At 34.3% G+C, this 17,171-nt stretch overlaps 1 protein-coding gene across 6 annotated transcripts in view; it reads right to left on the reverse strand.

Moving 5' to 3' along the window:
• Positions 1-17,171, reverse strand: part of LOC149576950 (NAD-dependent protein deacylase SRT2-like) — a 221,316-nt gene that overhangs the window by 36,267 nt on the left and 167,878 nt on the right. For all 6 annotated transcript variants that reach the window (XM_089821252.1, XM_089821222.1, XM_089821243.1 and 3 more), the window contains 2 exons: positions 7,913-8,077; positions 3,333-3,460 (listed from right to left, as the gene is read on the reverse strand). In XM_089821252.1, coding sequence (XP_089677378.1) covers positions 3,333-3,460; positions 7,913-8,077 — 293 coding nt within the window. The remainder of the gene's footprint in view (positions 1-3,332; positions 3,461-7,912; positions 8,078-17,171) is intronic.

Below are 17,171 nucleotides of genomic sequence, written 5' to 3' on the forward strand. Positions count from 1 at the left end.
TTTCAACAAATTGACATGAAGAATTCTAGTTGTTGCTCAACCTACAATTGCCAATCTGAAGTGTTTCATTATCAATGCTCAAATTCCTAAAGTCGGTTTTCTATTAAGGAGAGAAGCCCAAACTACTCTTGTAGCTGCATAGGCATTGGCGATTGAAATTGAAGATGATCTTATCGTTGTTGGGCAACTAAGAATTGAAGCAAGTGAATTTGAAGAAAGTCACCATTCTTAGAATTCACCTTCTAGCACAAGGATAGATCATGTAGTATAAAAAGGTTAGCGAATGCGATACTTGCCCTCAAAAAGCAGATAGCTCAACACATGTTCTATGTTCCTCACGAAGATGTACAAAGGAGGCCTCGTCCAAGAGTTCCTCATAAATTGATTTCACCATAAAAAAAGCTTGCAATTGAGAAACCATTAGCAAAGACAACAGTGAAGCATCCTGTGTTTGAAGCTAGTGATCTTGCTATTCTCTTCCAAGAAAAGGAAGAAGACATAGCTGACGACTCTCATATCTAGTGCATGCAGTCTCAGAAGGCCAATGATGAAAAGATGAGGAAGGAAAAAAATTTGTCGAATGTTCAAAATAATCATATCATTAAAGTGGACATGCAAGCAAATTCAAAGCAAGCTGCAAATGATGTATTTGTGTCTCAAGGTCATGAACTTGAGTACACTGTGCATAAATGTTCTACCCCGGAGCTTGAAAACGAATTTCTCATTAACAATAAAGATTTTCCCAAGTTAGAAGTTTGTGAGGAGTATGTTGATCTATGCAGTGCAGGAATGTCATCACAGAAATCCCATGAGCAAGGTTTTCTCAAGCATCTTGAGGTGCTAGTAATTTATGAACCAATCAAGCAAATTGCAGTTAGAAAAAACTCAGAATTTGTTCAATCAAGGGGATGTTCAATTTGACATCTTGCATGGTTGGAGGCTAATGGAAAGCTAGAGATTCCACATGTACCTAAACATGAAAATTCCATTCAAGAACACATCAAAGGAGATTGTTTAGTTCTGGAGGAGCAAGTTCAATTCATGAATGTATCTTGGAGCAGGAGTACAAATGATTCATCTCAAAAAGGTGAATTCTTCTATTTCTTCCAAGAGGTGTTACATCAGGTTTTGACATCATTGCTCCAGTTGTTCCTAGTTCAACAACATGAAGTTGCATGTGAACATGCAAGATACTGCAAACTGCTGAAAAAAGGTAGCTATTTTGTTCAGCCAGTAAATGGTTTCATCTAAAATTTGCATTTTTGGCTAGTTTTAATTAGGTAGGTTTGTTTTAGCTAGATCTGTTTTGCTTTGGTCGTGTTAGTTTTGTTTTGCTTTAGGTTGCTTGACTCTATAGCTCAATGGAGTGGATGAAGGCACTTAGAGAACTAGATTCTATGTTGCTCAGTGTTTTCAAGAACAAACGAGTAACACCATTCATATTATATTCTCATGAGATAAACACGCATGAAAATTTCTGAAAATTCTAACAACATTTTCCTTATTAAAATGAAGAAAACACATTTACAAACTCTTTGTTTGCCCTTTCTTCAACTGAATTAATCTACAACACTTGTACCAACTCTTCTTCCATGTATTTTATGTTTTATAAGGCTTGTTAATAACTTTTTTAATGAAAAAAACACAAGGGAACACATTCTGATATAATGTTTATCATTTTAATGTGGATCATGTTTAGAGTTACAAAAAAAATTCCACTTACCTAAAAGGCAAATGTGAGACCTACCTATGAATTGCATACTTTTGTTTGAAAACTACAATTTTGTCATAAAATCATCAAAATCTTTGAAAAATAAAAATAAATATATAAAGTCTCTCTTTAAACAAAAGTTTGGGTTTAGTCTAATATAAGTTTGTATTAAATGTAAAAATTTCAACAAAAACTTGTAACGCTCATTTAACACTAAGATTTTATCATAGCTTTTTTTTTTAAAATACTATTATCTATTTTATAAAATGATCTTATGTTTTTAAATTTTTGTCCAACTTTGGATTTAATAGAAAGAGGTTTTTGATTCATTACATCAATATAATGACAATATTAAAATATTTTATTTGGTAATATTAAATGTGCTTTTTATGTATACTTATATAAAAAATAAATCTCCCATTACAATTTCATACATAAACATTCAAACAACAAATTTTGTAAAAAAAAAAAATGTCAGAATACATTAAATAAGCAAAGAGGGTGTCAAAGCTATAAATCTCATATGAACAAATCTGAAACTTATTATTAGAATAACCTAAAATTTAATCAGATGTGGAACAAATATTAAAATACTAGAACTTATGTAATTAATCACTTTTTATCTTTCTGTCTTAGTATTTTTGTGCATGCAAAAAGTTATTGTAGATTAAAGTTTTCCCAAAAACAAAATTTGTCAAAAGATTCTCCACATCGGTCATAAAAAAGCCATTCATCTATATTATATTAGATTCATTTCAGCATGATTAAATTATATTAAATTTTGTTGGCATTCCAAATGTGGAAATAGAGGCAAAATGTTGCAGCCAACATAATTAAATTGATCAGAATGTTTTATTGGGTGCAACCCTTGCCGGGAGGTTATAATGCTCATGCTGACAATTAATTGTCAGACTGCACAACAATGAGTATTGGACCGCTCTTTTAAAAAAAAAAAATTATTATTAACTAAGATTTCATCATGGAAATGATAATATATTCTTACAAAAAAATTAGCCTTGGAATTAGTATACATATTTTGCCAAGTGGGTGTCGCGTCAGTGGTACAAACTGACAATTGATTTAATGAATTGAAGGTCTAAAAAGTAGACAATTTTTTAATGTAAAAATAATTTTTCTCCTTGCCTTATTGGATTACATCCAATAGCATTTGAAATAATTAGTATTGAGTTTTAATTTATGGATTTGATTATTTATAGTATTTTTACCATCAACTTATCATTTTTTGTTCTTCATGTTCTCTTGCATCATGATGATGGATCATGTAGTCTGATCCGAAACATTGATGGTAAAAATGCTTTACACAATCAAATCCAGAAATTAAAACTCATTTTCATGGATTGTGGAAATCTAATAGATCTGATAATTAGTATTTATTAGAATTGGAAAATATGTAAAAACGATGAAACTATATAATAAGTTTAACAAATTCAAAAATACTCTATCTATTGGTCAATAGAAATATTATAATATTTTTTAATTGAACTAAAGGATTCCATAAGTATTCAAGCCTTGGCAGGAACTAATAAAAATAGTTATCAATTCCACAAGTTCTTGCTCACAACAATTAACATTTACTTTGGTAAATTAGAAAAAATATTACCTCACAAGACGATAAGCTGAGAATGTCATCAAGGATGATCCAAGAACAAGTAGGGCATCAGCTCCCTTAATAGTTTCCATAGCTTTATCTGCTCTCTCTTTGGGGACATTGTCACCAAAGAAGACAACCTTCAAATTTTACAAAACTAGTGAGAAAGATAGTAGCCTTGTATTCATGGCATTATCCAACCACTCTTAGGGAACACTATCTCAAAAAACTGACAATCTTGAAAATTTATGGAAGTGGGGAAAAAAAAGGTAGCATTATATTGCCAAAATAAATATGCCTTCTCCTTTAACTGTTTGTCGCATGAGCAATTCAATTTATTAATACAGTTTTAGTTTAAAGTTAAAACACTACCTATTCAATTCCTGTCACTCTCTTCAAGCCAAGCAGAAAACAAGTCTGAACAATTTATTACAGAACTCAAATGCTTATATAACTCATATAAATATGCCTATAAATAAGCTTTAAGTTAAAACACTACCTATAACTCTTTGTAACATGACCAATTCAATTTATTACTACACCTTTAGTTTAAAGTTAAAACAGTACCTATTCAATTCCCAACAATCTCTTCAAGCCAAGCAGAAAACAAGTCTGAACAAACTCAAATGTTTATATAACTCATGTTACTATTAACAAAAAAATAGTAGGAAGTAGGAACAGCGGTTAAAGAAATTATAAGATGGTGTAATTTCCTTGGACCCTCAATAGACATTTTATGGTTTTGAAATTAAATAAATAAACCTTGGATCATATTACACTCATTTAAATCAAAGAGGAATACTCAAATAATGCCAATGAAAACAAAACGAAAAGACGTCCAAATTAACCAGTGTGAGGCACATAAAAGGGTAGACCAATTTAAAGGGCTATAATAATTTACTCCATGATCAGTTTGGTATTCAAAGAGGTGCTTGCCATATAAGAAACACTTCACCTAATACTGCACCAATGATTCTCAAATGTTGTGGGGACCACATACATAATTCAGTAGACCAGTCGGTTATTTATGTTATGTTCTCAAAAGAATAAACAATTGCAAAGACCCAATGCAAGATAATCACATAAACTGTTGCTGTGCTGTAACCATACATCCCCCATTGCAAATGCTAGATGGCAACCCCTCTTTTTTTTTCGCACAGTAGTGTAGCATTTGGTTTAATGTCCTTAGGTTAGCAACTTTTTCATTGTTCTTACTTCTTAGCTTCCTCTCTATTAAGAAATAAGCTAAGTTACTCTTTTGGGTTCAGATACGAGAACCCAATATGTGGGTACGAGGAAATTTCCTTTTACATTGTGGTATGTGTTGTCCTACATTTTGTCATCACAAAATGGAGGCATCAGTACGAAAATTTTCCAATACAAAACTTTTCCAATTAAGTTTCGCATTTCTCTAAGATAACTCATTATTTGATTGGCAAAGATTGATTAATCAATCATTCTCAGTTGATATAATGAGTCTTTTTACTAAAGGCTTTCATCAAGTCCTTTTCGTTTTTTCAGTTTGTTAGCCTATACTTGGTTTTTGAGGTGTTCAAAGTCTTTTTTGCATTTTTTAGTGTTTGTTTGGATTGATTTTACCTTTTTGTTTCCTTCAATTTCTTGCTTTCGGTCTCGCCCTCGTTTCGGGATATCTTGGGGCTTAATCAGAGTTGTTAGTCATTATGATTATTATTATCAATGGACATTTTGTTGAAGGTCATTATGATTGTTATTATCTATGGACATTTAAGTTGTTGGCATATAGCAGGTTACTTTCCCTTGAAGGTTGTTATGACCATTATTGTGAATAGATATTGAGCAATTGGCTTTATAGTAGGTTAGTAAACGGGTGAGTCCAAAATACAAGTTCAATAATGGTGGTTGATATTGACAGCATGTAAATCATGCTGCCAACTTTAAAACCTTGGCCAATGTGGCCCAATGTTTTGCAAGCGACTGTAAATTCACATGAATTGATTACACTTCCTAGTCAGACGGTCATAATAATTAGGAAGTACCTATTGTGAGTGATCAACTAGAGTAGTAAAAATTCTAAATGCCGAGCCTAGATGGAAAGATGGAAACTAGATCCAGTCCTTAGCCAGCACCCTTGTGAAAGGTGGGCCACTTCTTTATGAAAGGTGTGTGGGGGATCTTCAGATGTCTATGGTTCTTGACTATGCCGAGACTTGTAACTGAATTTCCAATCGGATATCATATTGTTCAGTAATTCCTGACCCTTCCTCTTGATCTATGATATACACTGATGTGGTTCTTGATTAATATCATCAGTATTGAAAGATCTGCTTGCATTGAAAGATCTGCTTTCTTATACTGGTAACTGCATTTAAATTGAAAAGTAGATTAATTTCGTATTTTGATTTCACTTGTAGTTATTAATTAGTTACAAATAGCATCATAACCCATCTTCTTATAATAATTCTCCACCTTACTTTTCTTCATTTCCCATATTATTGGTAGATGTTCAAAGTTCAATTTATTCCCACATAAGTCTCCACTCCACTTCGTACTCTGCCATCCTTTCTCCACCTTCCCTTCACTGCTTCTTTTCTACATGCCATTTCTGTCCTAATGTGTTCTTCCAGTTAATATTCTTGGCTCAATCCCAACTATGATTCCTCCATTTTCCACAACTTCCCTGTCATTCAACCCATATAGCATCATCCAACCATCCCAATTCCAGTTTCATCACCTAGTTGCTCCTACATGATCTATAGTACTATACTTTTCTACCCAGTCATACAGAAAGTCTTTGGGGATAACAATAACAAAAAATAGCTCAAACCTTCATTCCGGCTAGAACTTTTCTATGTAGCTTAGGAGCAGGCCCAGCCACCAAACAATTCATCAAAGAAAAAAGAGTGAGGGAAGCAGCCATACTGGCTAAAACAAAGCTGATTTAACATTACTGGGCCAGTTGGACTCTAATGAGAAAAGATGCTTTTATGGACTTCAATCACATTAAAAGCTACAGATGGACTTTGTAGATCATGCCTCAACAAATGTATATCTTGATTTCAAGCAAGCTCAACCTTTGAAGAGATTATCAAAAGGCAAGAGAGATCTAACAATTTACTGAGGGAGGAAAGGTCAGGGAAGAAAACTTTACCAACATACAAGTTTAGATAGTCATGATAGAAAAGTAGCTCATGAAGCAGAGAGAAATAAAAGAGGCAATGAAAAAGAAAGTACCCCAAATGCATCTATTATCAATAAATATTCAACAATATCAACTAAGAATAAGCCCCTGAAAGACAGAGTGACTGAGCTTTATATGAGGAAAACTGATTAATTTATAAACTTTATATACATTTCTACAGAATCAGTTCACTGGTATGGTAAAAATTTGGTAAGGGATTTGTGTTCATTTGGGTTTGTTCATACAAAAACATGTAAAATATATATATATATATATATATATATGAAGAGTAAAAGTGTGAATTAAAATTAGAATGTCAGATAGTATCATAAAATCATGGCTTAAACAGAGAAAAATACCATAAACTTTAAAAAAATTTAATCATAGCATCATGAATCGTGATCATACCATCATATACATCAAGTTCAACATCAAAGATTCAAAACATTAAAATTAAATCATAACTGAAGATTTTGCAAATGGGGTTCTAAGTAGAGTGGGTTTAACCATAGAGGAAACTCTGTAGTTTAGGATGCTCAAGCTGGAGTAGTATGGGATGGGTGACCTCCTGGGAAGTGCCGGCACTTCACCTTTGTGAGCATTGCCTAGATCCAATGAATGCTAAGTGTTCCATTTATTATCATGAGAGATGGATTCAAGTGAATCACAACTCATGAAACATGGGTCAATGAGTTTGACTCAAAAAATACACAGTTAAATCTTGATAGCAATATCACAATTTGATTGACTTGCTGTGGAAAATATCTCCTACTTATCAAGTATCATTGTTTCAAGTTCAACTAATGGATTAAAAATTTATTTATCAAGACAAAATAACCTTCTTGCACACCGCAAATGAGAATTATAAGCCAACATAAGCCTTTTATTTCCACCTTTAAGGATTAAGGATGTCAAAATTTTATTAAATTTGCGAAAAAAAAAGTCATTTAAATGACGTCCATAGGTCCTACTTCGGTGATGTTTGTAACTGGTTCAACATGTTTGGGCATGGTTTGTCCAGGTTCGATCTAACAGCCAACAAGTTTGAACTGGGTCCTTGATTTTCGAACCCTGCTGACACCAGCAGGCAAACTGGACCAAGACCAGGTATCAGCTAATAGCCCGACATGGTACGGAGAGGCTAGGGGCATACCAAGGTAGCTAAGAACTAAACTTGAGGGAAGCACCCACCTACAGTTGCCAAGGATTAATATTGACGACAAGACAAGATTAGAGATCCACAAAGAAAGAAATGGCATGTGTACGAAAATCTGTATATAAGAAAAAAATGCATCTGAACTATCTGACAGTAAAAATATAGACCAGCTCTGACAAACTATCTTCCATGCTACTATCAATGTGTCTTGTAATTAAATTTGCGTTGTGTATACAAAATTGCAATCTATGTTCTTTTCAGAGGATGGGAACTCACATTAGGCTTTAGAACACCACCACATTGCTCACAGGTTGGAATCCAAAAATTGTTTTCCCAAAACCTTTCATCTATTTCAATATCTCCATCAGGTCGCTGCTGCATGCCAAACCTTGAATCTATACCAAGCTCTCCTTTCTCCATACTTTCAATTGCAAGAGCCCACTGCAAAGAAACTTACACATTTCCTATTAAATTTTGGAATCAATCTATGCTGATTGTTGAAAGACACCACAGACAAGAAAATTTTCAAAAATATGCATGGCATTTTACCTGTTGAATATAAAAGGTTAAAAATAAGTTCTTTCCCTTCCAAACAATCATCAAGACTAACCAAAGTCTAACAAAATTTACATCAAAAAGGGTCAATATACCACACTCAATAAGTAAAGAAGAAAAATATAGAAGCCAACTTCAATCATTGAATTTTTAAATAATGACATATTCATAGAATAGGCCTAGTAGTAAGTTTTGGTGAATTTCTGAGCCAGATATCACTGGATAACACACTTTACTTTCTTTAGTCTAAAGAAAACTTAGTAAAATATTACATTAGATGCAATACAGTACATACAAAATGAGAAGCCCAACATAACTGCCCTCTTGAAACACCAGCAAAAATTTACGTCAAGAAGCCTGGATATACCGAGTAATAAGCATCTATATGAAAACAATAAAACTTTAAAATTTGTAGAATTGCCTTGGTAACTGGATTTGATCAAAGCTTTTGACATACTGCTCATGCATAACATGATATTTCACTGAGACTCATATTTACCCAAAAAACCAATTGCTAAATACACAATGCGAGTCCCAATACAGTCGCATTTACTATTCACTATTCAGCATCTTTAATTGGGCTTCCAGATCAAAAGCTCAAGTAGTTTATGAGAAGATGCAAGTAGTTTATGAGAAGATGGAGCTAATCGCAAATCTAGGTTTCCAATTAATTTAAAATGCTATCCAGATCAACTTTTACCAAGATCCTCTTTCTGGCTTCAAAATCAAGAATGCCTCAAAATGTCCAAAGGAAAAAGTGCATAATAATTAAAGGAAAATAAACTGAATGACCATGCCCTTTTTCTTCAACATCAAGTGTTGCTAAATTAAGAGCCTCTGGCAAATTAAACAAGCACATAACATAAAATCAGTTTTCAACATGCAACCAGAAAACAGTATTCAAGCAGCAACTAGGATAGCTTTGAGAGAAAGCACAAGTCAAACACAAGTTATGGCCAACAAGAGTAAGAAGAAGAATCATGAGAAATATTAAGTGCAAAATGAATTGATGTGCCAAATCATCTAAAAAGAGGACAGAAGGATTACAAAAATGCCAGTAATGACCATAGCCTAATTAATAGGAGCAATGATAGATCTCTCAGCTCCACCAATCTGAAGTACACTACCAATACCATTAATGATGACTCTATCACCACAAAATCCTCACCAATTGATGGAGGTTCCAACTCTTAGAAATTCATGCAAAGAGTTCAGTATAAAGGCTAGATATTCAATTCAAATATTGTTTTCACTAGAACATTATGTTATATAGTTAATAGAAGACTGTCAAGGATTGTGTGAGCATTTGGATGATTTTCAGTTCAGTTGAATTATCCTAGATTATAATAAGTTGGCATATATGTTCTTGTTGTCTTTCCAGGCATATTTCCCCTTACTAGGTTGTAATAGTCCAAGGAAGTGTTCAGTGTGGAAGAGTAATTTGACAAAAGTTTCTAGATGGTGATACCACATGGAAGAACTAAAAGTAGGTTTTGAGAATACTATTGAGGGGTATTTTATGACCACACCAACACAAAATAATGTGCCAAAGGGTGCTCTATCCTCTCTTGAACAAAGATTATAGAGATGACTCCAAGGTTCCTACTGCAAACATGCAACTTTGTGATAGATATGAGCTCATTTGGCTTGATGTATGCTGGAAATCCAAGGAGACTTGTGCAATTTTTTTTCAAGATGACTTCAAAAGTTCTAACTTTGGGAGTTATTTGAATGATTTGGCAACGAAGAGTATTTCAAAGTGTTTCACAAAGTGTACTGAAAATAAGGAGGGTAAAGGTTGAGAAGTTCTATTCTGATCCTAATAACTTGAAAAATAATGATTTGTAAGGTTGATTGCTTAGGTCATGTCTACGTGTCATGAAACCAACAACCCCAAGTGGTTGATCCTTTTGCAGCTCCTCTAGAACAAAACTCCCACATTGTAAAAACCCTTTGCCGGCTATAACTTTATAACACCAATTTCTTTAATATTTAATGGTTAGATATTCTATCAAACACTTGTATAGCAGCCTGATAACCAATGTTAATGACATAGCTAGATGTGAACTGTCATGCCACCATAGTCAAGCCAAATACTGAAATGATATTTGTAATTCAACTTGATAAATATCAACTTATAATTTATTATTCAAACCCTTGGGGTTGCAGACTTATACTCAACAAAGATAATGATGAAAACTGTAATTACACTACCCAATAGCAACAATACAATTCTGGCATACACTTATTGGCAAACCATGTGCAAGATATAAGAAGAACCTGATTTGATAATGTCAATGATTGGCCATAATATCGGAATCACAAACCAGATTTAAGTCAGCTTTATCCTTCTACCAATTCGCAGCCTCTAGATGGAAATGACTTGCAATGTGCATGTAATCATGACCCCGAAAACCTGATCTGCAACCTTAAACCACTAACCGCAGGGCTGAATAACTGATTGACAGCTCAATTATTGAATGTTGGGTGGAGCTAGGCAGTAATAATCCCACAAAGTGCAGCGCTAAACCTAAATTCAGCTCCAAAGTCCTCATGTCAATGCCAGAAACAAATTGCAGGTGGTTAAGCATGAACACAATGCCTCTTGGTTACCACGTGGAGCTTAGAAGTTGCTATGACTATTCTGGAAAATGCCAAATGCTGCACACCTGATGAATGGTTGCTTGCAAGAAACCCACGTGAGCCTCATATGAATCGCAAGTATGCTGGAAATTCACAAATTAGTCACGTCTCACAAAAGCCAATCTCCAAAGATACAAGATGGACAGTAGAAGATATGCAATTCTATATAACAACACAATTTGCTAATGCAATTCTCAGAATTCTCATAAACTTCTTAAAATCCTCAACCAAATGCACAATAATTTCAGTATAATCAACAAGATTATTCTTCTCCCTAGATACAGAAGATACAGTAGGAGAGAGTTGGCCAATTGTATACTTCAGCACAATTGCCAAGAACTTCTCAAATGAGACCTTTATACTTCAGCAAGGGCTCACAGGTCAGAAATCAGGAAAGCCACAAAGGCACAAAAAGAAAATATATTTTTCAAGCATGCCTTTTCCAATGAAATGAGCTCTTATTTATAAGCTTTCGTTGGCAAAAGTTTCCATAAAACTCCACTTCAGAAAATGAGGAAGTTTTCCAAAAGAACTCAACACTAGAAACTTTCCAACTTTCTTTTTTAGAAATATCTCTAAAAGTCATTATTATAATAATATAAACATTATTATAATAATGCAACTCAATGAATAATAAATAAATAAGAGCTCATGCAATTATTAGCCTGATCAACCGCAAGTGACGACCAACTACCAAGCCACCCACTGCACTGCCAAGAATAGCAACTACTAAAAATAGTAAATCCATAACTGAGACCCCCAAAACGCCCTGTTAGCTCACGAGGGCCGCTATGATGAGTTAACTCTATCAACCGCACAGACCGGGCAAAAAAGGGGATATTGCACACATACTAATTGTGAATTGGTCCACCTGTTTCCAACCTCTATACGCTTCCCACATGATGTTGAATTTCTGATTTCTTTGTAGTCATTTGAAGGCTGAAAATGACTTTCAAGTAGTTCTTTCCTTGTTCTTGCACCCTTAGCTTTTCTTCTTTGCCATCCATTTCTTTGCTATCTTTTGATTCTTTTTTCTTTCCTTATAGCTGAGATGAACTTGCAGATACCGAATCATCATCATCCTTATGTGGTACACCCACAAGTTGTGTGAAGGAAAAGAGGCCACATATCTCCTCAGGAAGAGTGCAATAGTTATGGTAGCTGCTCCTAAATGCATCATTGGTTGCCTTGGCATGAAGCATCTAATTTGTACTTGTTGATGGAGATGAAACCTTAGAGCGCCCAGTCTTCCTTTAATGTGCAGTATCCGAACGCTGTGATTTCCAATTGATCTTTTGTTGTGTCATTTCAAACTCAAAGGCAACTTTCCGTATCTATTTATAGCTGGACATTCTTCCCAAGATGACTTATCTCGCTGTTCAAATTGAAAACTAATCCAGGACCGTAGTGTACCCAACAGGCCGGCAGGATTGTGGCTATGATCACACTATAAGAACCCTTACAAGTACTGAATCCACATTTCTTCACAAATCACAAAGGTGTAGAGTAGAAATTTAGTCATACACTTGGTATGAATGTAACATTAAGAAATTAACGCTTATCACTCAAAGTAATTATGTCAAATGTTTTGCAGGCTTCCTTGCATTTACAAGCATATTTATGCTTTGCAGTTTAGATCTTATAGTTTGCAGTTTTTTGGATTGAATATGATGAATTTTGCTGCACATAGAATGTTATAATTCATAACATCATGCTGTGCAACTGAATGCTCACAAAGTGACAGCAGAATAACAACATTGAACTTCAAGAGAAGACAATAGCTGATGCCAAGTATATTTATTGTTCACTATCCAGATAGTAATACATTTGAAGGTTCTGAACTGTTTAATAGATTCACAGAGGAATAAGCTATACTTTCTAACAAAGCAACTTCAGAACCTGCAGTAGCACAAATCAAATGCTCCCAAGGAACAAAGGAAGTCTAGACTTCACAGTAAACTCAAAAGTCTGATCATGCATACACCAAACATTCATTAAGTTTGCAAATACCAAACATAGATATATTCATTCTCGGAACTCCAAATATCCGTCCCCCAGATGTCCCTGCACCAGGTACTTTGAGATTTTGGGGAGGCAGGGGGTGTGCATCTCCAGGTTTCATTTTAAATCATTGTCAACTTGTAGATGGTATCTAATTTTCCATTAGTCATTTCAGGGCAACTTTAAGAAATCACTCTATGACAAGATCAAAGTATCCAATGCTTTGGGTAGTCAATCCAAACGATGTCTCGTTCAAAATAAAATGCTTTGGATTCCATTATTCAGATGTTGTATGGTCTCAAAAATTAAAAATATTGTGATATTAGTGTCAGAACATCAAAATGTGTGAGTTGTCAAAGAAACTGGTAATTTTGTTTCATTTCAAAGTTGATGGTCACATGGGTGTGGTACACATATGTCAATTCTTATCATAAATGAGAATATGACAGAGAAAATGGAAGTTACTTGTATGTGTAGGGAACTATTCTCACCTTTGTGGAGAGTGATGAAGATGGCATCACATATTCTAGGTCCATGACAAAAAAAGAATTCCCAACAAATGTAACTAAAGCACATAGTCTTAAAGGTCAAATTGTTAGTGTTAGATCTTGATATGAATAAATGATTCATGCATCAAAAGAAGACAGTGACAAACCATAGAAAATCCCATAAATCAAATGTTACAAGCCTTTATTTACCTTTATTGCAAAAATGACTTATGTCACCTATTGTTAATACTACTTAGAAAACTGATCTAATTTCCAGAAAAGATGTAAATCCTAACCTGTTAAAGCTATTGTGTTTCAAAAAGTAGTTAGGAAAAGTAGTTACCTAGGTAGTTAGGAGGTAGTTACGAAGTAGTTATGGGTTAGTTATCAGGAATAGCCTATAAATACAAGACTAATCCAAATGTAAAAGGAGACTTATAAAGAGAAAACTTTGAAGAGATTTTTAGAGAAACTTATGACAACTTGTCTTCACACTATGTACAGAAGTATTTTTGAAATTGTAATAGTTCAAGAAGATAATGAAGAATACATTTTGGTTCGTGTGTTCTAAAATATACTCATCTATAGTTATTGTTGTAATGCCCCCATTTTGCTAGCATTAAAGTTTGAGGAATTATCCTATTATTGTGATCCTTGCAAGCTAATTTTGTGGATAGAGGGTCTTCTAAGGCAGAGGCTCAATTATGGGAGGGTCTTGTCTTCTCACAATTCAGTATGTTCTAGTTTGGTCTTTGTTTGGCTCATATTGGACTCTATTTGGACTTAGTTTCATCTCCTCTCTATCCATGTAAGTTTGGTGATGATTGAGCGGAACCATAGTTCCAAGAATCACGGCGATTCATGCGATTCACGCGATTCGGCGATTCGATTCAAGCCAAACGATTTTTTGTGAATCGGTGAATCGAATCAGCGATAAAGGGTTTATGAAATAAGTTACTCACTAAATTTCAAGGGTTTTTTAAATTTTCCGATTCATGGCCGATTCGATTCCGATTCATGGCCGATTCACGATTTGATTCGGCCTTGCCGATTTCGATCCGATTCCGATTCTTGTTACTTTGAGTGGAACCCTTTCTATTTTAGGAAAGTGCATTTGGTCAAATGGGGAAATAATAAGTGCGACTCATGTTTGATGACATATTTAAAGGATACATATTTTTGGAGTTGTTATTAATTTAGTGGCCAAATTATTATTAAATCATTAAATGGCAAATTATAAGCTTATAATTTCACTTCATAATTTCACTTCAGTTGAGGGTTGAGTAGTTATTGGAAGGGACCATTTATTTAATTAATTCATGGTAGCCTATTCCAAGGTATTAATTAAAAGGTAGATGGAGTGATTGTATTTCAAAATACAATTATGCAACCAAAAAGCAAGGAATTGCATTTAAGTGAAAACTGTATGGAAGGAGCTATTAGCCATTGGTGTGTTGAAGAAGATTTTGGCTTTAATTGTTATTAACAAATGCCTCTAGCTTTGATTTATTCATTCCAATTGTTTGTGTTTTTGGTGAATTAATGTTGATGAGGGTTTGAAGAATTGATAGCTGGAGAAATTGTAAATTTCTATCAGACTTGTACACTTCGAGTTGGTAGTTTATGCAAATGAATTGTGTTTCTACTGCTGCTGCGATTTCAGAATGAGAATTGGATCGATTCATGCTGAAGGTTGAACGAATGTGCTAAAGTTGGTTTGGTATTGGGAGGCCTTGGAATTCTGTTCATTAAGGGTTGAATTGCATCAAGTTAAGGGCAAACACGTTGAATTTTTATTGTTTCAGCTAGGCAGCGTGAACATTTCTAGCAGGGCAGCAATTCAATTATAGAAGCAGCATTCTCTTCTGAGGGTTTGATTTGGGTTCTGTTTGGCTACATGTTTTACACCAGCACCCACATCACCCATTAACCTACATTTGGGATTGCTATAAATCATTCTGAAGACATCAACATCATGTTTTGGTATTACCAGGTTCCATTAATGTTCTAAATTAATTGTGTTGCAATAACCATTCTGAACATTTGCATATTTCCTTACAGAAAATAAAGTTAGTGGCATGTTAGATAGCATGCCAAATGTTTGTGAAAATGCCAATTGGCTGTAGATGCGCATTATACATGTAAAAATCATATGTATGCATTCAAATGATCAAAAGGGATTGCATTTGTGTTTCAATTATTTACCTGGATTTCTTAATAACTATTTTTTAGCATTTAAACTTCATTTCAAATCATTTCAAGAAAGCAACTGCAATCTGAAAAAAAAGGACAGCGAGACAGAACTTCTATGCAAAGTGTTTGACAAAATGTCAAACCACTAAAATTCAAGTTAGAACATTTTGGGGTTCATTAAAATTGCTGATTTCTCCTATGTCGGATTGATAATCCCTTTTTATGCATATGACTAAAACATTGATAATCTAAGCAGTTGATGTACTTATGCACAACAAGCTTTGATATCTTAGCTTGAATGTGATGAAGATGCCTATCCCTTCAAATGTCAAGATTCGTCATTCTTCTTTCATCATCATCGTATGGCTAAACTTATATGTTGATCTCATTCCAGATCGGTTAGACACTGCACCAGTCTCTTCAAGCAACGACAGTTCTACAGTGGCTCTAAACGGCATTCTAAGACTATGGATCGTTCACGGGTTCACCCCTCTATTACTGATTTCTTTGTGTCAAGGAAAGACCCTTAGTCTTTACCTTGTCTTCTCTCTTGTTTTGTTTCTTGCTTTTGTTCTTCTCAGTCACCATTTGGTGCTTCTGCTTGGCTGGCTCTTTTGTTTGTATGCTCAGTCCCATAGACCTTGTTGGTTTCTCATGGACATTAATATTATTATCTTATCTTATCTTATCTTATCTTATGAAATCCTATTTGGTATTAATATGTCTTCGACTAGGGTTTACTTTACCCACTCTCTTTTAGTTTTATGTTTTTTCTTTATGTGCTTCCAAGATAAAGGTACACAAAACTTGTACAAAACCCTACATATGAGGGAGCTTCCCCTCTTAAATTCAAAGGAAGATCGAAGTTTCACAAGCAATCTCTCCAACTGTTGGCACAATTGTCATTGCTTCTCAAGCAAACAAGGTCAATTTGGGAAAAACAACCCTACTGACATATCTATTTACCAACACTAGGAAACACCTTTGAATCTCCATAAACGAATTATATAACCCTTTTCGAATCATCAAAATGCCCCATATTTGAATATGCAGAAATAATGAACTTTTACCATGCTTAAAGTTTATGCAAACTAATTGATTCAATATACTACACTATTATAAAATTTTCAAATGAAGTCATTTTGAAAATAACCTATGATTATGAGCTAGGAGTTAAACTAGACCTCCTTGGAAGCATTATCGTTATGAAATAATCTGCAAATGCACATTGAATCGCTAACTCCAGCATTATACTCTATTAAAACCTATACTGGCAATGACAGAAGAGCCTGATCAAATGCAATGTTATTCTTGAATAAAATATGACATGGTCAAGCCATGACGACTTAGCTTGAAGAAATGCAACACTTACGGAGCATGGATTCACTTGCTAACATTTTGCAGGGATGACACAAATTTGAAATAAACAACTTCAATTTGATGAGCAACTGGTTAGGGAATTTGCAACAAAGACTAAAATGACAAAAAGACTTGATGCACAATGACGCAGGCCAATTCAATGGACACAAAAAGTATGAAACCTAATTAGGTCAAAATTGAGGCCAACAATATGTCAACCTTATTTTATTTCCCCCATTCTCATTGTAACAATGAAACTTTCATGCCAAACAACACATCCCTTTGCCCATGCAAAC

This window comes from Cupressus sempervirens, chromosome 1, assembly GCF_028749045.1.
Source record: "Cupressus sempervirens isolate cs-2001-9-10 chromosome 1, ASM2874904v1, whole genome shotgun sequence".
In the NCBI taxonomy this organism is placed as follows: domain Eukaryota; kingdom Viridiplantae; phylum Streptophyta; class Pinopsida; order Cupressales; family Cupressaceae; genus Cupressus; species Cupressus sempervirens.